This window comes from Tasmannia lanceolata, unplaced genomic scaffold, assembly GCF_043159265.1.
Source record: "Tasmannia lanceolata isolate RefF3 unplaced genomic scaffold, GAP_Taslan_0.1 ptg000013l, whole genome shotgun sequence".
NCBI lineage: Eukaryota > Viridiplantae > Streptophyta > Magnoliopsida > Canellales > Winteraceae > Tasmannia > Tasmannia lanceolata.
Genome location: NW_027518690.1, coordinates 4,374,732 through 4,399,919, shown reverse-complemented (window position 1 = coordinate 4,399,919; position 25,188 = coordinate 4,374,732). Strand labels below are relative to the sequence as shown.

At 37.6% G+C, this 25,188-nt stretch overlaps 1 protein-coding gene across 4 annotated transcripts; it reads left to right on the top strand.

The window, feature by feature from the left end:
* The first annotated feature begins 6,870 nt into the window (after positions 1–6,870).
* On the top strand, positions 6,871–23,934 carry LOC143889560 (protein LNK1-like). Of its 4 annotated transcripts, none has more exons than XM_077393815.1 (8): positions 6,874–7,230; positions 10,448–10,938; positions 11,311–11,671; positions 12,071–12,166; positions 12,684–13,367; positions 19,163–19,326; positions 23,326–23,462; positions 23,591–23,934. In XM_077393815.1, the coding sequence occupies exons 1-8, from the start codon at positions 7,207–7,209 to the stop codon at positions 23,626–23,628; spliced, it is 1,995 nt and encodes a 664-aa protein (XP_077249930.1). In that variant the 5' UTR covers positions 6,874–7,206; the 3' UTR covers positions 23,629–23,934. The 4 variants fall into 4 exon arrangements, with proteins under 4 accessions (XP_077249931.1, XP_077249930.1, XP_077249928.1 ...); XM_077393813.1 differs by having other exon boundaries at positions 6,875–7,230; positions 23,326–23,458; XM_077393814.1 differs by having other exon boundaries at positions 6,876–7,230; positions 19,163–19,311; positions 23,326–23,458.
* The last annotated feature ends 1,254 nt before the right edge of the window (positions 23,935–25,188 follow it).

Here is a 25,188-nt window from a genome sequence, read left to right as displayed (position 1 = left end):
GATTTTCTTAAAATTTATATTTGCACTACTATGTTTTGATAACGAGGCGAACAAACCTTTTAGGTTTTTACCCTTGTATTTTATTAGAAATTACGGGGGCGTTTGGATACGCGGATTTTAGAATCTTAGATTTCCTCAGAATTGTAGATGGGAGACAGCGAAGAAAGGCTGTCGTTTTCTAATTTCTCATCCTTCTTTCCGACAGCAAGAGAGCATTAGATCGTCCTATATTTTCAGGTTTTAAAAATCTTACTATGAGAGCATTAGCCTTCCCTAGCTGTTAGTAGAGTATTTAGCAACTTGACCATGAACCCACTTTTACATTGTTTTCAAACTAAGACATGGATTCTAAAGTCCGCATAGCCTATCGGCAGTATAAACTTGTATTTTTCGAAAGGTACAGTACGGCCTACTCCATAGGATTATACGAGCCGTTCATTTGTTAGTGTAAATAGGTTGTGCCCAAAAATGATATCCATTAGATGATCCTAACCCTCCAATCTATAGAATGATCCTAGTCGTGCAAATTACATTTACGGGTTGTGGCCGAACAAACGGATCCGATCATCCTATGGAGTGGGCTGTACCATACTTTTTGAAAAGTAAAGGTTTTATACGCCCACCCATCATATAATTTCTCATCTTTTTATTACTTATCTAAAGTTCATTGCAATTCGGAAAAGCTCTCAGCAAGCCAATTAAATAAGAAAAGACAAATGAGTTCGTTTCTTTATCAAAAGATGGTGGTGCAAAAATCAGACCCCTTTTGTTTAAATTGTAGCATCTCGTCGTTTTGTGGGAGTTTCTGCTACGCGGCGAAAACAGGATGGCTGTACGGTTCTCACTAGTGCATGGCGGGGCCCACCTTCGTTGTGGGGACCATGGGCTTACGTTAGCAGGAAAACGGAATTCTTATTACGTGTTTTGGGAAAAGAAAAACTAAGCGAATCCGACTCCACTGAGGATCGAACCCAGAATCTCTGGTTCCGTAGACCAGCGCCTTATCCATTTGGCACATGGAATCAATTTTCTTAACGTGAGCATTGTGATAAATTATTTATTTTAATAAAATAGCTTTTCATAGTAATAGCCTAAAAATCATGAAATTTATTGAGGCCCAACTTGGATAGAGGATAGCCTAAAAATCTTTAATTAGGTTATGTGATAAAAAAAACTAGTTAAAATCTTGAGGGGCCGTTTGGATACACGGATTTTAGAATCCAGGGTTTTAGTTTGAAAACAGTGTAACTGAGGGTTCATGATCAAGCTGTTGTACGATGTCCTGACAGCGTTTCTTCTATTTTAAGTGAGAAATTCAGGTTTTAAAAATCTCTCATGCATCCTGAGATTTCTAAAACCTGCAAATATGGGACGATCTGCTACTCTATTGCTGACGGAAAGAAGGGCGAGAAGTCAAAAACGAGTTTGCTTCTTCTCTTGTCTATTAGCTACAATTTTGAAGAAATCCTGGATTCTAAAATCCGCGTATCCAAACGGCCCCTAAAAATATAAATTTTCATAGGCTACTGATACTGGCACTGACCATGTTTTAACAATTGCACTAACTCTTCTTGTCTTTTATTGTTTAGACATATGCCAAAGGTTATTCCTTATTTTAAAATAAGAATTCTATCCGGAAGGTAATAGACAATTGCACTAAGGGCCCGTTTGGATACCCCTTGGATTTGGATTTGGAGGTGAATTTGGATTTCCAAAATCCATAGATTTAAAATCAAGAATCTTAAAATTCACAAATTTATAAATAATGCCGTTTGGATGACCACGTATAAATTTGGATTTCAATCTAACAAAACCTAAAAGTCCTAAAATACTTGGTGTAAGGGCATTTCAGCCTTTTTCCATGATCCAAGGGTATTCTAGTCATTTTACCCTATATGGGGGTATTTTGATCATTTTTCATGTCATAAAGGTGTTTTAGTCATTTTCCATGACTCAGGGTATTTGGTCATATTCACCCGGTATAGGTGTATTCCAGTCATTTTGCGTGACCCGGAGGTATTTTATTCATTTGACCTAATATGGCGTATTTTTATCATTTTTATCTCATGAGGGTGTTTTTAGTCATTGTAGTTATTTTTCATGAGCTATAAGTCATTCTTACTTGATATAGGGGTATTTCGATAATTTTTCATAATCTTGGGGTATTTTAGTCATTTTACCCTATATGAGGTTGTTTTGATCATTTTTATGCCATAAGGGTATTTTAGTCATTTTGCACGACTCATGGGTATTTTGTCATTTTTACTTGGTATAGGGGTATTTCTAGTCATTTTACCTAATATGTCATATTTTTATCATTTTTATCTCATTATGGTATTTTGAGACATTTTAGTCATTTTTTATGAGCCATTGGTATTTTTACTTGATCTAGGGGTATTTTAGTAATTTTTCATGATATTGGGGTATTCTAGTCATTTTACCCTGTATGAGGTTATTTTGATCATTTTTATGTCATAAGGGTATTTTAGTCATTTTGCACGACTCGTGGGTATTTTGTCATTTTTACCTGGTATAGGGTATTTCGGTCATTTTGCCTGACTCAGAGCTTTTCTAGTCATTTTACCTAATACGATGTATTTTGATCAGTTTTTAATATCATGTGGGTACTTAAGTCATTTAACATTTTTTTGGTATATTTTGGTCATTTTAACCCTTACGGGTCACATTTAGATTTATAAATAACATCTCGCAGAAAAGATGTATAAATCCTGTTTGGATACCCCTTGGATTTGGATTTAGATTTGGAGGTGAATTTGGATTTTTAAATCCAAATTCGGCGTTTAGCAAGCCTTTATGTCATATGGATTTGGATTTGAGTTAAATCCACAAGATTTACAAATTCCTCATGTTAGTGTAATTTTTTGGATTTATAAATCCTTTCTGCGAGAGTGAGAGGTTATTTATAAATCTAAATGTGACCCTTAAGGGGTTAAAATGACCAAAATATACCAAATAAGTGTTAAATAACTGAAGTACCCACATGACATTAAAAAATGATCAAAATAAGTCGTATTAGGTAAAATGACTAGAAAACCCCCGGGTCAGGCAAAGTGACTGAAATACCCCTATACTGGGTAAAAATGAAAAAATACCCCCGAGTGGTGCAAAAGGACAAATACCCTCATGACATAAAAATGATCAAAATAACCTCATGTAGGGTAAAATGACTAGAATACCCCAAGATCATGAAAAATTACTGAAATACCCCTATATCAAGTAAAAATGACTAAAAATACTCTAATGAGATAAAAATGATAAAAATATGCCATATTAGGTAAAATGACTAGAATACTCCCGGGTCATACAAAATGAGCGAAATACACCTATACCGGGTGAAAATGACCAAATACCTCGCATGGAAAATGACTAAAACATCCTTATGACATAAAAATGATCAAAACAGCCCCATATAGGGTAAAATGACTAGAATACCCCTGGATCATGGAAAATGGCTGAAATGCCTCTATATCAAGTATTTTAGGGCATTTTGGTTTTGTTAAATTTTCAAATTCAAATCCAAAGAGCATCCAAACAAAAAAAAATTTATTTAGATTTGAAATCTAAATCTATACGTGATCATCCAAACGGCATTATTTATAAATTTGTGAATTTTAAAATTCTGGATTTTGAATCAATGGATTTTGGAAATCCAAATTCACCTCCAAATCCAAATCCAAATCCAAATCCAAGTCCAAGGGGTATCCAAGGGAAGTTCTTTTAACTACTTTTGCAATAAAATTGTGGGATTTGCAATTGAGTGTAAACTTCTTATTCTAATCCTATTGCAAAAGTAGTTGAAATTTACTTGTCTCAAAAGTAGTGGACATTTGTTAGTGAGAGTGAAAGTGATACATTCACCCTCTTCTTTTACTTGGGGACAGCCCCTCCATGACTATGCTTTTAGGCTATAGAGGGCTGTCCCAAGTATAAAAAAGGGTGGATATAGCATTTCGCCACCAAAAAAACAAGTGGGACCGCACTTAATGCAGCAGATTTCAAATGAAGACCCACTCTTATCGGTCCACTTACAAATGATGATTGATGAGTCCATTTCATAAAAAAAAAATCCTACATACTTTGACCTACTACAAGGGATTTTGTCCTCATAAAATGATACGACTACCCAGAGCCACATGCACAATTGTATTTTGGCCATTAAAATGTCCCCAACCTACGGAAGAAGCAAGCCAAATTTTCCTTTTTTTAAAGAGATAGAGAAAGCTAATTAAACCGTTGATTTTTTTGTAGGCCTTCATATTATGCTTGTGATTTTTGTTGTACAGGGGTGCGACTTGGGTGGATCAGGTTGAGCTTTTGCTAAAAAATGAATTGGATTAAGCTCGAGCACAACCCAATTTTTCATGTAAAAACAAAAAAACAGGAAACTAGTGACTTAAGCAATGAGAAGTGGCAAAAAATCAGAAAACAGTTGATTAGATTTTGAGTAGAGTTTTTTTTTTTTGTTTCCAGACTTTTAGCCCCCTCTCACCAATTGGAGACACTAGTTTCTTATATTTTGTTTCCTAGTTTTTAACCGCTTCACCTGCCCAACTCCTCTCTCATCACTTGGCGGTACAAATTTATTGTGACAAAAAAAAAATCATGGTAGCCAAACATGCCGTAAGTGGTGAGAGAGGCGAAGGGCAGGTGATGTGGCTAAAAATCCGGTAACAAAAACCTATATTTAAAGACTCTTGATTGCACATTCATTTCCCTATGTAGAACCCAAATATTGAGATAAGCAATCCAAATATGAGTCTTACATAAAAAGATACTATAGTGATTAAGGGCCTTGGATCATTTGATGATGGTGTTCTCACGTGCCAATCAGGCCCTTCCCATGTGAAGTATCGGCTTTGTTTGGTTGTTAGTAAAAAAAAATTCCATTGGATTTTTGTAGAATAAGGGAGGAGAGAAAGATAGACAAGCGATGGGACAAGCATTTATTAGACAAGGGTGTCATTATGAGTGGAGAGAGAGGAAAGAGAGTATCATTCCCTGAAAAATTACATGAGAGACTTCCAAGGTAAAGCTAATGTCACCTCCCTTTTTCTATAAAAATCCAATGGATTTTGATTTTTTACTAGCAACCGAACGAAGCATTAATAGAGACGCTGGAGGTGACTGCCTGAAGTGAAAAAAAGGGGCAGATATAGAAAGGAGTCATAAATAGTAGGGTGGCCAGAACCGAACCAGAACCGAAGAACCGAACCGGAACCGAACTGTAAAAAAATATTTTTGGTCCGGTTCGGTTCCACTGATGAAGAACCGAAAAATTTCGGTTCGGTTCCGGGTCTAATGTTTTCGGTTCGGTTCCGGAACCGAAGAACCGAACTTTGAATATATATATATATATATATATATATATATATATATATATATATATATATATATATATATATATATGAGGGCAGTGTTCCTGCGCAGCTGCTCAGTTAGCTTAACTGAGCAGCTGCCCAAAAAACTCATGTGGCCACATTTTGGGTGGGATCCAAAGCATTCATTTGATGGGCCCTTTCATGGGTAGGGTGTCCACCAAAAATCAGCTCCATTGGATCACCAATGGGTGTCCATTTGTGGGGCCAAAAATGGACAGATACTGTTTCTCCATTGGATCAACCAAACAAAGCCGATACTTCACATGGTGATCCAATGGAGCTGATTTTTGGTACACACCCAATCCATGGAAGGGCCCATCAAATGAATGCTTTGAATCACCCAAAAAATATGGGGCCACATGAGTTTTTTGGGGCAGCTGCTCAGTTAAGCTAACTGAGCAGCTGCGCAGGAACACTTTGCTCTATATATATATATATATATATATATATATATATATAATATTTTTATATTTCTATTATACATATACTTAATAATATAAATTACTTATAATATTAATAAGTAATAGTTAATACTATTCTTATAATAAGAATAACTTATATTATAACTTTAATTAAAAGTTTTTATAAATTATAATTAATAATTAATAATTACCCATTAGAACCGAAGAACCGAACCGGACCGAACCGATTATGTTCGGTCCGATTCGGTTCGGTCCGATTCTGTTCGGTCCTACTGTGTAGTACGGTTCGGTTCGGTTCTTACGGTTCATGGAACCGAGAACCGAAAACCGAAAAAAAATGAACCGAGAACCGAGAACCGAACCGGTTGGCCACCCCTAATAAATAGACTAGAGAGGGTGGTGTGGAGAAAGAAAGGGGCCAAAGGGATTTGCTAGGCAATTCGGCGGAAAGCCATTTCGAAGCTGGCTTTTGCACGTGGGAACAGCCACAGAGGTTGACTTTTTGACAGAGTTTGTCTTATTTATTTAAATCATCTGAGGTGGCTGTTCTCACATGCAAAAGCCACCGCAAAATCACTTTCCACAAAATTACCTAGCAAATCCCGTATTTTATTATCTAAACACCTGTCAAAGGTTACTCAAAAAGTTTTGTTTTACACTTTCCTACCTAGCTGATATCCGCATTCCTCTTCTTTGATAATGACACTACTCATCTGTTCTCCAGTCTTCCACTCCCGTAATTAGCTTTTAATACTCAAGATGCCATAGGCTGCTATTATCAAAATAAAATACAGGTGGTGAGGATATCATTACCGGAATAAAGAAATAACAATAAACGGCCTGCATTCTCAGCCACAAGTTCACATGCCACGTGTCAATCTTACGGTGGATATGAGAAAGCAACCAATAAGATTTAAGGAACTGATCGGATCTTATCCGTTTCTCTCCGCCACGAGTTTCCTCCGTCTCAGCCCTTCTCTTGATCTCTTGCCACGTGTCAAAAGTGCCAAACCCTTTTTTTTTTTTATTCCAATAAAATAAATAAAACACACACACACACACACAGAGAAGAAGAGTCTAGAATTCCAAAAAGCCAAATCAAATGTTTTATTTTTCTCTCTCTTTCTCTGAGCATTTTTTTAGGGTTTGAAGTGGTTTTTCTGCTTGAAATCAATCATTTGATAAACCCTAAGATTGATTGGAGTTTTTTTTTTTTCCTGTTGATTTGGATTTTGGAGGTTTGGTTAGGGTTTTGTTACTGCTCCGTTAATTTTTAGGGTTTCTGAGTCTGTGGTTGGAGATTGAAGGGTTTTTTTGGGGATAAATATGAGATCTTGTCTAAAGGTTTTGTATGCGCTTGGTGCGGGATAGAGGAAATTAGAGGAATGTCTGATTGGGGCATGTATGGGGTAAGTTTTGATTTTTGTTTTGTTATTTATCAATTTTTGGATATGGATTTTAGGTAATTTAATTTGTTTTGTCTGTTTTTCTTATTGATGTTTTGGGTTTAGATGATTATGTATTGATGAAATCATGAAACAAGTAAAAGGAAAGGAAAAAATAAAAAAAAGGTTTGGGATTTTGATGATTATGGATTGATGAAACTAGTAAAAGATGGAAAATATTTGGGTTTTTGATGATTATGGATTGATGAAATTGTTAGGCTACTGATATTAGCACTACCATGTTTTAATAATTGCACAAACTCAGCTTGTCTTTTGTCTTTTATCTTTTATCTTTTAATCATCTTGTGACTGAGAGCTTTTTTGGGAATGGTAATAAGTAATAACCTTTGACACCTCTTTAAATGACAAAAGACAAGATGAGTTAGTGTAATTATCAAAACATGGGTGTGCTGCTATCATTTCCCAATAATTAAAAGATAAAAAATGTATCTATTATTTTGTGGATTGAATACTTCCATGAAGTGGCAGTTGAACTACATCGAAAGGATTTGACCTTATTTAGCCGCTTCGAGGAGCCGATGTTTTAGATGAAGGGCCTACCCATCACATTCTCCGTCCCTGATGAATTGCTATGATTGGAATTAATTGGGTTGAAATAAGTAGGAGAGTTGCCACTCGGGCTTTCAACTAACAAAAGGTGGAGTAAGTCAAGCTTGGTGGTAGCTAATCTCAACACCTTGATCCTTTGATGGGCCTCTACACGAAATCAAGAGACCAACCTGTAAACCTAGGATCAGGGCATTCAAATCTCATGAAGAACACTTGGATATAGGATGTCATGATCACATAAACAGTTCAAATCAAATTGATTTTTTAGATTTATTGGAAATTATACTAATCTGACCATGCAAATTACTAGAATAAAGAAGATTAGAAACTTACATTGATTGGCCATGGCATATGATCGATCTGGGCTAGATTTTCAACTGCCTTTCTGGATGACATGATCTCTGATGGGGAAGACCACATTATAGTTAGTTACATGACATCATAGACTAACCCCTCATATACTTGTAGGAGTTCCACTTCCAAATATAATAGAACTCTAGCAGTTTTATTAACTACTTATCCTATTGTAGTTAAACTTAGGGTTACACTAAAGCATCCATGTCTTTTTAGGATAAGATGCAATGATTACCCTCATACCCTTTATTGATCACTGGGTCAATGGGTAAATATATTAATTTCAAATCTAGACTGTTGATCTATGATCAATGGTTGCGCACTTAAGATCTTACATTCTCCCACTCGGGCAAACATTGATCATAAGATTGACCTTAGCACGCATCTAAATTGGATAAACTTTATAGTCAAAAAATATTAATGTGAATAATATCTTATAACAAAGATCTTGTCGAACACGATCCTAATAATGATCTATAATGGTCAATACTCCTATCAAATGGTGTACGACCTATTATGTTCACAATTATTAGTAATTTCATTCACAATGTTCGTAAACAAACATGGAACATATAGTATGAAATCGTTTAGGGGTCTTCAGTGTCAAAACATTCTACCTTCGCCTTTCTCCCTGTATGTCATCCATGCCTGCAGCTAAAGCGTGGACCATCTAGCTTCCCCAAGGTACCACGCTTTTGGCTGGACTGCTTCCCTCGTCAAGATTTTGACTGTCAATCACTTACATAGTCGGTATATATTGATAGTACACCATTGGGCTTTGTGCCTGGAAGCTGGGGAAACAGTGGATCACTTGCTCCTCCACTCTAAGTTTGCTAGAGAGGTTTGGTGCAAGCTTCTTCAGAGATTTGGTATTTCTTGGGCATTTCCCGCTCATTTGGGGCTTGTTCTTGACTCTTGGTTGCTTGTTCCTTGGAAGAAGAGAGGTAGTGATGTGGAACATGTCCTTTTTAGCTACGATTTGATCCCTTTGGAAAGAAAGAAATGTTAGAATCTTTGAAGGGGTTGCCAAGCGTCCGCAATTCGTGTTCTCTATGGTAATTGGCCTAGCCATTTCTTGGGTCAGGGCGCTTCCTTCCTTCCAATTTGTTTCGTCTCATGATTTATGGTACAGATGGAAGGAGGTGTGTTCCATGGGTATCCGGAATGACGTCATGTCTCCAAGTTGGTCTCCTTCTTCGGGCTTCCTCAAGCTAAACTTTGATGGATCAAGCTTGGGGAACCCAAGTCTTGCTGTGATGGGTGATCTTCTTAGGAATGCGGAAGGTGAAACGATTTGGACTTTCTTTTCAGGAGGGTATCCAGGACGAGGTGGCGTGGTGACGAAACCTAAGCAGGAGTTAATGCTAAGTTAGAGTTATGGAGAGCTACTTTGGAATCCAAAGGTTTTAGACTGAGTATAAGGAGTGCAACTTTAGTAATGTAAAGAGGCGGGGCGAGGATGTAGTAAATATGACTGGACAAGAGGCTCCTAAGAGGGATATCTTTCGTTATCTTCTTGGTTCAATCCTACGTAAGGAAGGAGAGATTGAAGAGGATGTCAACCATAGGGGTCATGAGGGTGATGTGGTAGGGGGTGGCAGTGAGAGAGGAAGGGAGATGGAGGAGTTAGGGTTTTGGGTGGAAGCCAATGGTGGTCCTCAGGGGTCACAACGCTAGGGCTCTGATACCATGTCAAGACAAAGAGAGGAGAAGAGAATACTGAGTTAGGGAAAACTCCCCCTCACTTATGTATTTATATAAAGAGAGAATATTACAAATGACCACTATGCCCTTAGGCATATGCATGACATAAACATACATCTAACAACATGCTTAAAGGTTCTGTAATTATCATTGAAGGTTTATATCCAGCTCATTTCCAAATTTTATGTTTAGGCCTACTATTTCGCCTTTGCCCGCATACATCTTCTCTAAAATAATAGGTTCTCGCTTCCTCTCCAAATGCGAGTTTTCTGACCGGATTAGCCAACTCTTTTCCAATCACTCTAGCCCCAATCTCGAATCACAGGGTCAGTTCACTGTTCCGAGAATGTTCATTTGAACAACAATGAATCCTATTATGATGTTTTCAATGAACATCCTTGATAATTGTTCCGAAATTACCTAATTGTCCTTGATAAGTAATTATGGGATAATTTTGATCATGCTTTCTTTATTATTTTACGGATATTGCATTTTGGACTGTTGATGATACATATGCGGTACTTTCAGCTAACGTTGTTAATTGATTTTCCAGCTTGAAGACATCGTGTGGGATAAGTTTGGTGTGAGTGATGATCATATAGTTCCTCATCCTGGTGGTGAACACATCAATGATTGTGTAGGTGATTGCCATAAGAAGTCAAGGCATGAGATAGCAAATGCTGTTGGAAGAAGCACAGACGACAGAAAGCCCGCCTCTAAAAATGTTTTCCAGGGAAAGGAGACCACTTTCCATTCTACTCTAAAGGATGGGATGGCTCAAATGTTGGAGAACGGTTCATGGCCTCATGTTAATGATAATGGTGATAGTAACTGTATCAACGTCGCAACTGGTTTAGGTTCTGAAGATTCCAAAATATCTGATAATTGCTTCAAAAGTAGCAATGTGGATACAGTTGCCAATGACTTCTGTACAGATGATCTCGAGTTTTTTGGAAACGAACATGAGAGCAAAAAGAGCAGTGATCTTTTGGATTATGGTTGGCCTGATATCGGCAATTTTGAGGATGTCGACAGAATGTTCAGGTGGTTAATATCTATGTCACAAATATCTCCGATATTTTCAAAATATCGCAGTTTTTAATAAACTGATAAAACGACAAAATCCCGAAATTTTGATAAAATTACAAAATCCCGAAATAATCCCGAGTTCTTAAAATGTAGTGATATTTTCATTTATATCATAAAATATCATGATAATATCGTGATATTATCCCAATATTTTTATTTTATGTTTTTTCTTAAATTTTATATATTTTTAAATAATTTTATTTTTATTGTTTTTTCCCCATATAAACCCGAATTTTTTTTTTTTTAATACATCCCATGATTTTTTCTTGCCGGTAAATTCCCGAGAATGATATTTGTGACACAGTTTCATATGATTTGATTTTGCAGAAATTGTGATTCCACATTTGGGCAGGGGAGTACTAGTACTGCCAATGAACTATCATGGTTTTCAGCTTCTTCACATGGAATTGATGGCCCCGAAGATGATTTTAAGTTAGGGTTCAGATCTTCATGTTCAGAGTCAAATGCATTGAAAATTACATCAAAATATCATGAAACTGATATGAAGTTTATGCCTGGTGATCAACATCCGTTAATTGATTGCGATACAAAAAATGCTTCCAGTACTTTAAAGGATAGTTATTGGACCTCCAATGCTCATGATCCTGCAAGTCATTGTTTCGGCACTTATGCCAATTGGTGGGACGGTGATGCTGGAAATGATGGGGAATCTGCATTGAAAGATCAGGTTGGTAAAACCAAGGTTTAAAATTCGGTTTCAGTTTCGGCCCCAGCCGAAAACAAACTTTCGGTAAAAATCTTATAATTTCGGCCGGAATTTTTAAATTCGGTCAAGGTTTTAAATTTTGGTCCCATCTGAAATCCTAAATTTCGATATTTCGGCCAAAATTTAAAATCATGGGTAAAACATTCATATGGCATTGTTAATTTATTTGTCTCAGAATTTTTTTAAAATTCGGTCTAGGTTTTAAATTTTGGTCCCATCTGAAATCCTAAATTTTGATATTAAAACCATGGGTAAAACATTCATATGGCATTGTTAATTTATTTGTCTCAGAAGACAGATGAATCTATGCTTTACTATTAACAAGGATTAAAAGCATCTTAAGTTCTTCTTTCTTTGCAGTCACATGGGTATGATGGAGGGGATAAGATGAAAATAACACCAGTGACTGAGATGAGCCATGGAAGTAGTTTGACTGGATATCAGGGCAGTGATGTGGTACTTTTATGACCTGTTCTTTTCATTTAACAAAATTTCCTTGACTCAGTATTGGTCTCAATAGTCTTATCATTAAAGAAGTTTTTAATAATGTCAATCTAGGACTAGCCATTCTAGTTCTCAGAATCTCGATGTAGACATATGGTTCAAAATGAAACCATCCTCTGTAAACATATACTTGTAGAATTAAATATCGCCATCTCCAACAGCTTACGCTTTTGGAGTAATTGGCTGCTTGACATGGTATCAGAACAAGTTCGTGGGTTCACAACTCCTTGATATTAAAAATCCATGTGTAGGCCAACCCTAAAAAAGAGGGGCCACACGTGAGGGGGAGTGTTAAAGTATAAAAGATTAAATAACGCCATCTCCAACAGCTTAAGCTTTTGGAGTAATTGGTCGTTTGACAATTTGTGTACACTATGAATGTGAGAAAATCATTGGTAAGATACCTATTTTAAACATGCTCTGCTTAGATTCTTTGATTTTCATAATTCAGTGTATTATCCTGTGACAGGTCAATATGCCTAGTGAGCAGTCAAAGAGCCAGAGTCAATCAGAAGGAAAAAGAAAATATCGATCTTCGGAGTGTTTAAGTGGCACTTGTTTGCAGCGTCATGGTCCCGTGCGGAAATTTGCAAACCAAAAACTTCCTACTTCTCCACTGTCAGTTCCACAAAGTTTTCCTTCTCAAAAGCAATTATGGGAACCTAATTCCTCGAGGTACCCTCACACGTTTACTCCTTATATGAACCTAGAGTACAGTCCTTCTATGCATCAACGTCCAACCCCAGCAACACAATCCTGTGTGACTTCTGAAAAGAGAAGTGAACACCCTCTTTCTTATAAAGTCTCGACTATGACCCCAGAGGAAAAGATAGAGAAGTTACGTCAACGAAAGGAAAAGATAGAGAAGTTACGTCAACGAAAGGAGATACGCGCCCAATTGACAACTGAGAACCAGCAAGAGAATTTTACATCGCAAAGTACATTCACCAATCAAACTCCTGTTCAGAGGCAAACCCATCATGCCCAAGAGGAAGTTGGAGGCGACAGTGAAGTGGAGGAGACTGGCATGGAACTCCCAGCAGTAGAAGTAGATTCGTCAACTGTACAAGAGAGTTCTTTCATGGGTTCTGTGTTGTCTGGTGAAATCTCGCTGGAAGCAACATGTCGGCCACTTCAGGATGTTATAGAACAGGTATAATCGATGCTTCTAGAAGCTTTTGAATGTAGTTACATCGATAGAGCACCAAAATTTTAACTGTGAAACCTATTATGCACAATTCATACATGTAACATATAACATGATGCTGGAAGAATTCCATCAGAAGCTTGAATTGAGTACTAGAAGCATTCTGAAAAAAATACTCGAACAATATATGTTCAATGGAATAGCAAATGCTAGTCTTAGTCTAACTGTAGGAATCTAACAATCTGAAATTCCATCAAAGAACATGAGAACTTACTGCTATGGTAGCATGACACCCAAAAAAAAACGTGTAGCAGCATACAACATAGACATTGAGTATCACAATGAAAGAAAAAAAATCATATCCTTCATCAAACACTGAAAAATGTACACAGAACAACTATAAATACTCTGCACAACTATTTTCTAAAACATATGTTGATCCTAGCCAGTGTTTCAAAATGCGGGTGCAGGACAAAAATTCTCCACTGAAATCCGAGTTGGCTCGGCTCAACTGAGTACCCCCTTGACTCGCTTGAGTCAGGCAAATCCTTATAACCTACTGAATATATATATAAAAATGAATAAAAAAAAGTGTGGGATGTGGACATTTTTGTCTGTCTAATCAAGGCCCTTTATCTTGTAGACCATCATGGGGGTGTAAACGGATCGAATTCGGAGCGGATATGGCTATATCCGAATTCGATTACAGTATACACTATCCGAATTCGGATTCGGATTCGGATTCGACGGATATTTAATATCTATTACTGAATTCGTATCCGTCGGATATTGTTCGAATTCGGATATTATCCGTATCCGTTTATCCGGTAAATTCGAACATTTTATTGCAGCACTTTATCTTTTTTCTCCTACTTACTCGAATGAATTTTCCAAACCCTAAAACTAGACCTCTACGTTCTCTTCACAAAATTAACTCTCAAACCCTAAAATATATGAGATCCTCTTCTTCCTTTTAAAACAAAGGCAGAGAGAGAGAGAGGGAGGCGATGGGGATGGATGATAGTGTTGGTAGTGGTCTTTGGGTTTTTCCTTTTTTTTAATATGATGGAATGGGTTTGGGTTATTTTGATGGAATGGGTTTGGGCTATTTTTGTTTTTATTTTATTTTTTCTAAAAAGAATATTCACTTTTCTTATAGAAACAAAAGATAGTGTGTCATTACTAAAAATAAATATTAATGATATTATTAATAATAAATAAAAAGGATTTACTTCTCGGATTCGGATGTTAAACGGATTAGATATACCATTTACCAGATTCGCATCCGCTAAGAGCCGGATATCTCATAAACGGATTCGGATAATATCCGCTTGAAACGGATTCGGATAATATTCGCTTTAAACGGATTTGGATGCGGACGGTAATCGAATTTCCGAATATCCATTTACACCCCTAATCATGGGTTACCCACATGGTGAAAGTCCCATGCCGAATGGAAATCCCATCCGTGAGATTTTTTTTTGGTAGGTGGGGGGGATGCTGCAAAAATAAACATTTTAGGTTTCTTGGCGATATTTAAATAAGGCCTGATGGATCAAGGGGCTATGCGTATCCAATCTAGGTTGTGTCAGCTCTGAAGGTACGGACTTCTAGTTGACAGTTGATCACGAACCCGATCATGTCCACATGCCACACATGGGGGCCCAAAACATTGTTGTTAGAAAGAGGCTATAAACCACCGTCATTTTTAGTATATTATGAGTTTATCTTTACCTAAATATTATATGATCTCATAATATACTTAATATAATATGTCTTAACATAAATGCAACTTACTTAACTTGGATTGTTATATGTAATTATTACTTACCTTAACATAAATAACTTACGAGATCGACTGGCAAGATGATCTCATCTTTTTGAATTAAAACAACCATGATCCAAATGGAGATCTCATTCACAAGATTGAGGCATGCAAAATTAATAGTTTAAAGAAAATGCAGTAGCTAAAAGGTATTGAGAGAGCTAGGGCTATGAGGCTCAATGCAAATCTGTCAAAGACATTTTGGACGAATGCAGTAGCTATGGCGTGCTACTTGATAGATTGATCTCCATCTACAACATGATAGATTGATCTCCATCTACAACAATTGACTTCAAACTTCTGGAAGAGGTATGCACTAGAAACTCTGTTGATCTCTCTATATTTCATATATTTAGATGCCCAGCTTGTGTGCATATGCCGAGTGCACAGAGGAGCATGCTAGATGTTAAGTATAAGCAGTGTGTAGTAATTAGCTTTGAGAAAGGGGTGAAAGAATATAGGCTATGGGATACTACTACGAAAAAGATAGTGATTAGTCAAGATAGTGATTAGTAAGGATGCCAAATCAGCTTGGTGGGAAGCATTTACAAGACTATTGCAAAGGCCTTATCTTGGGTCAACTTATGTCAAAGTCCCAAGTGCTCTAATAATCAGATCTTGGATTGGGCGTTGACTGCTCATGAATGCATATTCTTGTAGCTTAAGAGTCGAAAGCATGGAATCTTGAACAAAATCGGTATAGGGAATGCGAATGACCTACTGGAATGGGGCTCCCTTGATTATATGATGTGTATATGGGGTCCGGGGACTGATAGAGGAGGTAGAGGAGAAGATGTATTTCGTCGGCATTGGTTTTTTTGTTTTGGTGAAGAGATTTCCAAAGAATTTAGTTTTTGTTTCTTGTGGGCTTCTTCAGGGGGCCTACTCTCCATTCTTTTTCACTTTGGTAGTGGAAGCCATCAGTTGATTAATGTTAAAGGCATGCAAGGTGATTTGATGGAGACATTTAGGGTGAATTCTCCTGAGTTCCAGATCTCTAGCATTAGTATGAGGATGACACCCTTTTATTCTGTAGGGCATTAGTGGACCAGTGCACCATATGAAGGTTGTTCTTATGTGCAATGAGGCAGTGTCCGGTCATCATATCAACTTCCTGATGTAATGGGTGTTAGTGTCGACGAGTTCACAGATAGAATGTTTGAGGTGACCATAAGTGAGTCCTTTTCCTTGGTGGCGGTATCACAATTGTTAAAAGTCTACGATGGCCAACTTACCTATGTTTTGTCTCTCTCTTCCATATCCATGCTAGTATGATCCAAATATTCGGTACTATTTCAAAATAAAAATAAAAATTGAACAATAAGGGAGAGGCACTGAAGTTTCACGTGGTTGATTTGGACACTGCCTGCTAGTCAAAGGTGAAGACTCATAGATATGAACAAGGCCCTTCGAGATTTGGAGATTTGGGGTTGACACAGACTATACTTGGAGAGCCATCATTGCTAAAAGTGTGGGGCCGTTGAGCCAAGGGTAGTAGACATGCTTTAGGCTCAACATCATGGGTTAGAGAGATATATTTCAGCTTTGAGATGCCTTCTTGGAGATATTAGATTTAGGGTCTGGATTGGGAAACGTAAAAAAATCAAGCTATGGCATGATCCTTGGTGCGGTCATTGTTCGTTGAAGATCATTTTTTCTTGCCTCTTTAGGATGGTCATGGAGAAAGGTGCCAGTGTGTAAAGTTCCTATGTGATTAGGGAGGAGAGTCTCTCATAGTCCATCCCTTTTTGTAGGTTTTTTTTAATTGTCTCATGGCCCGTCCCTTTTTGTAGGGTTTTTAATTTATTTTTTTGGCAAGTGGATATGGTGGCAAGGCTTGATGTGGTCTATATTAGGAGAGTTGAAGCGGATGGTTGTATTTGGAAATGGATGGATCTCATCAATTTTTTTTTCCTTTGAAGTCCCTCTATACCAAGTTGGCGTTGAAGGGAGATGATGTTGTTCCATCCTATAGTCTTTGTTCTAATCCCAATTGTCTTGGATCATTACATTCTAATGGATCAGTTGCCTAAATAAGGTTGTGACAGTTGACCGTCTTTATCCATCGGAGGCGGGTGTTCATCAACCCTTGAGGCCTTGATCCATGTGCTATGTTGACACTTTGACCATCTATTAGGTCCTTTGTGCTGATCTCTCTCCTCATGTGGGTGATGTCGCAATCAATTGTTGATTTGATTGTGGCTTGGCCTTTTCTCCTTGGCCGGCTTGGGGGAATACGAATAGAAAGGTGTTCGATGACTAGAAAAATCTATAGCTGCGCTTATTGAGAATATTTTTTTATTTTATTGAGAGTATATTTAGTCTCATGATACAGTGGGCGATTGTTTTCAAGATCAATATTTCTATCTTTGAGCTTAGACATATGTGGAACTATTAGGGACCGAGTCATGGGAATAGAGATATCACGACTCCCAGATGGCCCCTTCTCCTTTGGTTCTTGTGAAGCTGAACCTTGACGGCTCCAGCCTCAACCGGGTTGGCAGGAGTAGGTGGCATCTGTAGGAGTCAAGCTCGCTTTCTCGAGCCCGATAGTTGTTGAGGACTTCAATGGTGCAGAGGTGATTGCCCATATGTATTATCAGATTCTGGTCCATGCACCTTTGGAACCTGTTGATCATTGAATGCGACTCAGCATTATCAAATTTAGGACTGTTGACTGTTGAATGTGATTCCTACAGTGTTATCAAACTTAGGACTACTTCAAAGAGATCGTTGGCCATATGGAAGGACTTGATGAGACCTTCCTATGGTTGCAGATTCTTTTATTTTTAGAACCTACTTAGAAACTATGGAAAAGGACTTGAATCCTCTTTAAAACTCAATTACTATTATATAACCATGGTTTAAATTTCCACCGAGAGCAGCACAAAATGACTAAAATATTTCTGTTTTCATCCCTGCGAAATACAAACCGAAACCAAAACAATAAGTGTATTAATAGTATACTATATCATTGTGTTACATAATTATTTTATATGAATTGTATGAGAAATTTGGTGTATGTATTATGTATAAATATTGATATGAATTACATGTGAAATATAGTGTCTTGAATTATCAGATGTGCCCCCACAATGTTGTTAAACCATTATGGCGTTTTTTTCGCTTATGCAATGGTTTTTGAGTGTGTATTTCTACTTTTTTTTTGAATGGTTGTGTGTATTTTCTACTGATTCTAGTACTTCATGAAGTTTCATCTTAAATGCTCGTCATTTGCATATGTTTTGATATGTTCCTATGATTTTACATGATTTCCACTGAAATTTCCATCTCAAACTGACATGTTTTATTTCCATCACGAGTCAAGACCAAAACATGTATTGAAACCGAAACCGGAAACTTTGCATACAATCCAATTATGTTTCTAGGATTTTTAAACTAACGAGTGTTACCAAAAGTTAAGTTATTACTTTGTAATCTCCTATTGAAATTATCCTATTTCATAAAATAACAGAAAAAACTTGACCAAAACTCTTTGCAAGGATGAAGGATGTTCTGCATCATAACATATATGCATGTTTTAATGTGTACGTAAACATACAAAGATATCACAAATGCCTATACCTACAAAGCTACAAGCACATTATTTGGGCCCCTTTCGATGATTAAAGGGTCTAAACCTTTTTCCTTTTGTAGCATGTATAATCTGCTCCTCCTTGAACATGTGCATGGGGGGTTACATGTATGCAAGCAAAAGTAAATAAAATTTTTCCCTTTAGTTAATTGGAATGCCCTAGCTCCAAACATTTTCTCCTGTATGCATATCTCATGGGTAGTGGGAAATAAGATTCTCTAGGAAAAGTAACTTTCAGGAACTTCTAATTTGAAAAGGATGGAATTAGCACATGCCCCTACACACATATGCGTATACATGCACATACATGAATTATGTACTTAAATGTTACTGGGCATGTGCGCTTATGAACCTGACTGAGCTAAACCTTCTTGATTTCAGTTGGACATTAGAACAAAGCTGTGTATACGAGATAGCTTGTATCGTTTGGCTAGAAGTGCTGAACAAAGGCACAATTTTTGTAACACAGACGTTAATGTCAGAGAAGGCAAAGGTAAAAGTGGAGTTGCAGCGACAGAAGCATCAAATAAGTACGACCAGTCTCAGTATGCTTTCTAATTTCACTGATCTTATTATGGAGTACTTTTTTGGTTGTGATGTTCTTAACTGTGCACTTTGCTGTTCTTTTTCCTGCACTTTGGAAACCATGTCTGGAATATTCTATTCTTCACATGGAAGATTTATTCCATTTGTCATTTTACTGACCTGATAGTTAGTTGCTTATTCTAGTAAAGTGTGTTTTGAAGAGACCAGAAAGTGCAAGCTTCTGCTAATAGAGTTGCTAATTTATGGTTGTGGTCACAGAAGTAGAGTTAGATTTATACATTATATGTGTTTTTTCACAAAAAAGAAGCTTCAAGAATAAAATTTAACTCTGGTGTAATGCCAAAGTAAATTAATAATCAATATACTGAGCCAGTATCCCAGTAGCATGTGTTTGCTTGTGCATCCCTTTGGCCTACTTTTGCACATGCAGGTATACTCATTTGGTGGGATTTGATAATTTGTTGAGACCGGGTCAGCATTTCTTGTCTTTCTGTTTCATGATTTCCTACAGAACTTTGAGGGATATGGTCTTGGGTGCTCGATTTTGCTTGTGCATGCCTTTGATCTATTTTTACACTTGCAGGTTGTTAAAGTATAAAGGATTAAATAACGCCATCTCCAACAGCTTAAGCTTTTGGAGTAACTGGTTGTTTCACATGGTATCAGAGCAAAGGTCCTGAGTTAAAAACTCTTTGATATTAAAAATCGACATGCAATGGCCAACCCAAAAAGAGGGGCTGCATGTGCCATGTGTAGTCCAACCCTAAAAAAGAGGGGGCACACGTGAGGGGGGAGTGTTAGTATAAAAGATTAAATAACGCCATCTCCAACAACTTAAGCTTTTGGAGTGACTGGTTGTTTCACATAGGTATATTCATTTGGTGGGATTTTATGCTTCTTTGAGGCAGGATCAGCATTTCTTGTTTCTATGTTCGTGATTTCCTATAGAACATTGATAAGAGAGAAAAGAGAAGAAAGCTGGAGAAGAAAGAGATGAGAGAGTTGAATGTCTCTCTCTCTCTCAAAACTTGTATTATATATTTATGTTGTTAAGAGATGAGGATGAGAGGAGGAGAAGAAGAAGAGTAGGGAGAAGGTGAGGATTCCCCACTAAGGAGTCCTCATATGTAAATGATGTATAATGATGTATATATAGGCCCAAAGTAGGGCAACCTTGTACGAAGACTACAAACCCCTCATACTACAAGTAATGACTAAACTATCCTAACACACTATTCAACACCCCCCTCAAGCTGGAGTGTATATACTATTCAACTCCAGCTTGGTACAAAGAAAGCTACAATACCCATACAAACACAACTATAAAACCCATACAACAAAAAAAGGATAATCATCTCATACACACAACCTGCTTGGTACAACACTCCCCCTCAAGCTGGAGTGTATATACTATGGAACTCCAGCTTACTACAAAGAAAACTACAACAACAACTAAAATACCCGTACACACAGCCAGCTTGGTACAACACTTCCCCTCAAGTGAGTGTGGTGAATACATAATGAAAAACATAATAAAGATAGCAACGACCACAAGAGTACAACAACGGGATCAATGGCGAGCAAAAAAGGACCAGCTCCCCTTGAATCAGCATGATGATGAGAGCGATCAAAACAGGGCCTCAATCTGAATCTTAACACAACGAACGAAGCTGCATGCCAACAAAGATCAAACAGAAGCGCCTCAACGAGGATATCAACGAGCCTCGAACAAAATTAGCACGCCGAAGGTGCGCATTGTGAACAACAAAGAATTAGCACTTGCAGAGACATCAGCTGAGGTGCCAATAGAAGACCTCCAACCACCAGAAAGGTGGGAAGAACCAACAACAGACCAACAAACAGGGCGATAGAAAATCAGCCCATCACAACAACAATCAACAACTAGCGCTCAACAAAGGGGCGCACGGCAACCAACCAATGACGGCCAAATAGGACGTCGCCCGGAAGAAGCAACCAACCAACTACAGCCAAACAGTACGTTGCCTGGACAACAACAAGGAAGAAAGTAACGCCAATGACCGCGCATATAATCACTTACAACAACAAGGCCGAAAGCAACGCTAACGATCGGGCATATAGCCACCACTAGCAACAAAGCCGAATGCAACGCAAACGGCCGGGCATATAGCCACAAACAACAAGGCCGAAAGCAACGCTAATGACAAGGCATATAGCCACCACCAACAATAAAGCTGAATGCAACGCGAACGACAGGGCATATAGCCACCAACAACGTGGATTCCAACGCAAACCACTACAACAGTGACAAGGGCGTAAAACTACGCCAAGGCAACTACACACGTGTAGAAGCACCAATAAACGAGACTTGCAAACCGAGTCCACCGACAACACCAAGCGGAAGGAATCAACCAATAAGGCGAAGAAGCATCAAGCCAACCACAATCACAACCAACCCAACCAACAGACTAACAACCAACCACAACCAAACCAACAACCAATAGGGCACACAAACCACCAACCAAGTGCGAAGAAGCCACCAACCGACCAACAAATCACCAACAAAAAAGGGTGAACAACATAAAATGAATCACTCCAAAGACCAACCAACAAGCCAACCAAACAACCAACCAGCCAACAACCAATAGAAGGAGCCACTAACCAATAACATGAAGAATAGTGAAAGGACATCAACTGCAGTCACCGACAACACACCAAGCGGAAGTAAACAACTAACAACATGAAGAACCAACAACTAACAATGTGAAGAAGCAACTAACAATGCGAAGAAGAAACTACCCAACCAACCAATGAACCAACGAGGAAAACCTCACAACAACCCAACAAGGAGGACGATATTACATCAACATGAAGACGAAGACAAAACATAATAGGAAGAATAACCACCAGCAAAGGAACAACCATAAAGGTAACCAAACTAACAAGGAAGGCGAAACTACATCATGCGGAAACGACAACAATACAACACGATAATACAACGCGGCAACAACATGACAACACTAGACCAACGAAGAGGAACAAGACAACAAAACAACCACCGACAACAAGACAACACTTCATCCTTGGCAATACATAGGCCTTCAACACCCCTCCCCTCAAGTTGATGCCGAAGGCCTTCAACTTGCAACGAAAAGAGTGCTCTCAAGGCACCGCACCTCTCTTCTACATTTTACCAAACACTTGGTGTGCACCTTGAAGAACAACACAAAGGCCATGAAATACAACGGATAGAGAGAAGGAAAACAACGCCTAGAATGGAGTGGAGGGGGGGGGGGGGTTCCAAAAGATAAAGAAAGGGAGAGTTTAAACCATAAAGAAAGATGAGAGGAAACTAGAAAGAACCTAACAAGGGTATGGATTTAGAGAAGGAGACTTAGGGATTTAGAACAAAAAAAGACAAGAGAGGATTCAGGAGGAGAAGAAAGAAGAAGATTTATGAATGGTCTCTGATTAAGGTGTTTATTCAGAGTTTCATTTTATAGCTTTTTTAGGATCCATCACATAACAAAAACAATTAGATGATGGTTTTTATTTTCACACTTTTATGATGCAAACAAGAAGGCATTGTTGTTCACTACTGAATCATCATAGTAAGAGTATTGCGCAAATATTCAGTTAAAATTAGCATCTGTTTCTTGTTAGTGCTGTAACGTGAAAACATGGACAGTAGTTATGAGCATGGATTTAAACTTCGGTTTCGGCCAAGGTCGAAACCGAAATTTCTGCCTAAATCCGGCAAAAATAAAATAAAATAAAATAATCATTTTGGCGTAAAAATATTAAATTTAAAAAAAAAAAATGAATTTCTTGAAATTTTGGCTGAAATTTGCGAAATCCGAAATTTCTAATTTCGGACGAAATTTAAAACTATGCTTATGAGTTGTATGACACAGTAGCATGGACTTTTGTGCTTCATGAACCTTAATGTTTGTTTGATGGGCAATTCACTAGTGTTCCACTTAATTAAATCCATCACTATAACACTGTCTTCTTTGCAGGTGTATGGGATTTATAGATACAGAAACTGGTACAAATCCTATAGACCGGTCTATAGTACATTTACTATTTTACAGACCTTCAGAGCCATCTACCGGTCCTGCTAATGATGACGTGTCTCTTGAATCTCATATAGTAAGTAAGCTTTCACACAAATTTTTTTTTTTTTTCCGAATGGCACAAGGGGCCACATAGTAAACTTTTGATTGTACTGAAACTACGATATTCACCCTCTTAACTCTCTTGTTGTGGAACTTGAATAAACAGATACATGGCTCTATCAGCAGCCAGCCTGTGATGCCTGATCAAATGGTTTGTCATAATGACATTGCTGGTGATACAGATTGAAGTTGCTTATTGGTGACCGGCAGCGGGAAATTGTGAGCTCAAGCTACAAACTTCATGAATAGTATCGATTTATTTGGACTGCTTCCTGTCATCGTGTATAAATATTAAGTAATGATTTTTATACGTCACTAGTCAAAAGGTCAGATTTAATGGCATCCTTTTGGTATATACTCTCATTTTCTGTGGTATAACTTTAAAACCTGCAATTATGTATATTACTAAATGGTAATGGCACATATGGGCATTCCATTTATTCAGTTGCCCATGCACTCATAGTTTTGTGACTTGTCTCCCTGCACCATTGGCTTTGAAACTATCTGGTCCAGTGTGATAACCGTAAGCTGTATTACGTAAGTGTTAGTTGTGGAAACAAGTGATGGTGAATGAGTTAACTAGAACAGTCTAAACTCTATGTATCTGTTGATTGTTTTCTGTCAAAATTTATGCTGTCACCTAACTGTTGTGCACAGGTGTTTTAAGAACACAGAGAGAGAGAGAGAGAGAGAGAGAGAGAGAGAGAGAGAGAGAGAGAGAGAGAGAGAGAGAGAGACCCATAGACATACACATATATTTGGACATATATCAATGGCTTATATCTACATATGTCAGAGCTGGTTGTAGATATCATCCTGGATTAAAAAATTTCTACCCTTATCTATTCTTATAATATAATAACTACACAACTATATCCACCAATAACCAGGTTTCTATGCCTATCTGTTTATGTCATATGGGTTTGATTTTCTTGTTATTGGACAAATGTGCATGTTGTTGAATTGTAATTTGCTAAATCTCATCAGTCACATGGAAGATCTCTTGTTGTGTGGCCTTTCTTCACCAATGTCTCTATTTCAAATCTACTTTTATCTAATCTCTATTTGGGTCGCTTGATGTTTGAAAAACTAGACTGGCAATTTGGCCTTGTTCAACAAAAAACGGATTGTGTGGTCAGGTTGTTACCAAACTAGTTATCGGCTCTTGAAATGGGTGAAATGGTCGCTTTCCACGTAACAGATGAGTCTACAGAAATCTGCTTTTCATTTGAAATTTCTCTTGTAATATTTTTGGTAGTAACTTTATTATGATCAACAGTTATTGACCCCTTTAATGCATTATTCAGTTTGTTACTTTTTCACAATGAAATATAACCGAATGTCAGGCTCACTGTTACCTCAATGCATTTGAGGTAACATTCTTAAATTCTTTAAATAAATTCTACTTCTCCCCACCAACTAATGCGGGACTTAACCATTATATCCTCTCCTAACTCCTAGCAACATCCAAATTGCTCATGTTTTTGCTTTGTGATAAGTGATAAAACTTGTTCCAACAGTAATCCCTATTTCAAAATATCAACTTTCAATGATTTGGACATTTGGAAATTAAAAAATAATCCCATTGAATTCCGTACTTTGGTTTTTGCTTTTTCTTAACTTTATGCGTGAAGATCTTATGCTCTTCGCTACAGATTTCATAAAATTGAAATTGTTCACCGTTTTAGTAGAAAAAATGTGCGA

What these genes read in the sequence shown, in the direction of transcription:
- LOC143889560 (XM_077393813.1), top strand. Translation starts at nt 7,207, where the DNA reads ATGTCTGATTGGGGCATGTATGGG. An exon ending in AATCTGCATTGAAAGATCAG is followed by an intron (nt 11,672 to 12,070) that starts GTTGGTAAAACC and finishes CTTTCTTTGCAG; the next exon opens with TCACATGGGTATGATGGAGG. An exon ending in TTCAGGATGTTATAGAACAG is followed by an intron (nt 13,368 to 19,162) that starts GTATAATCGATG and finishes TCTTGATTTCAG; the next exon opens with TTGGACATTAGAACAAAGCT.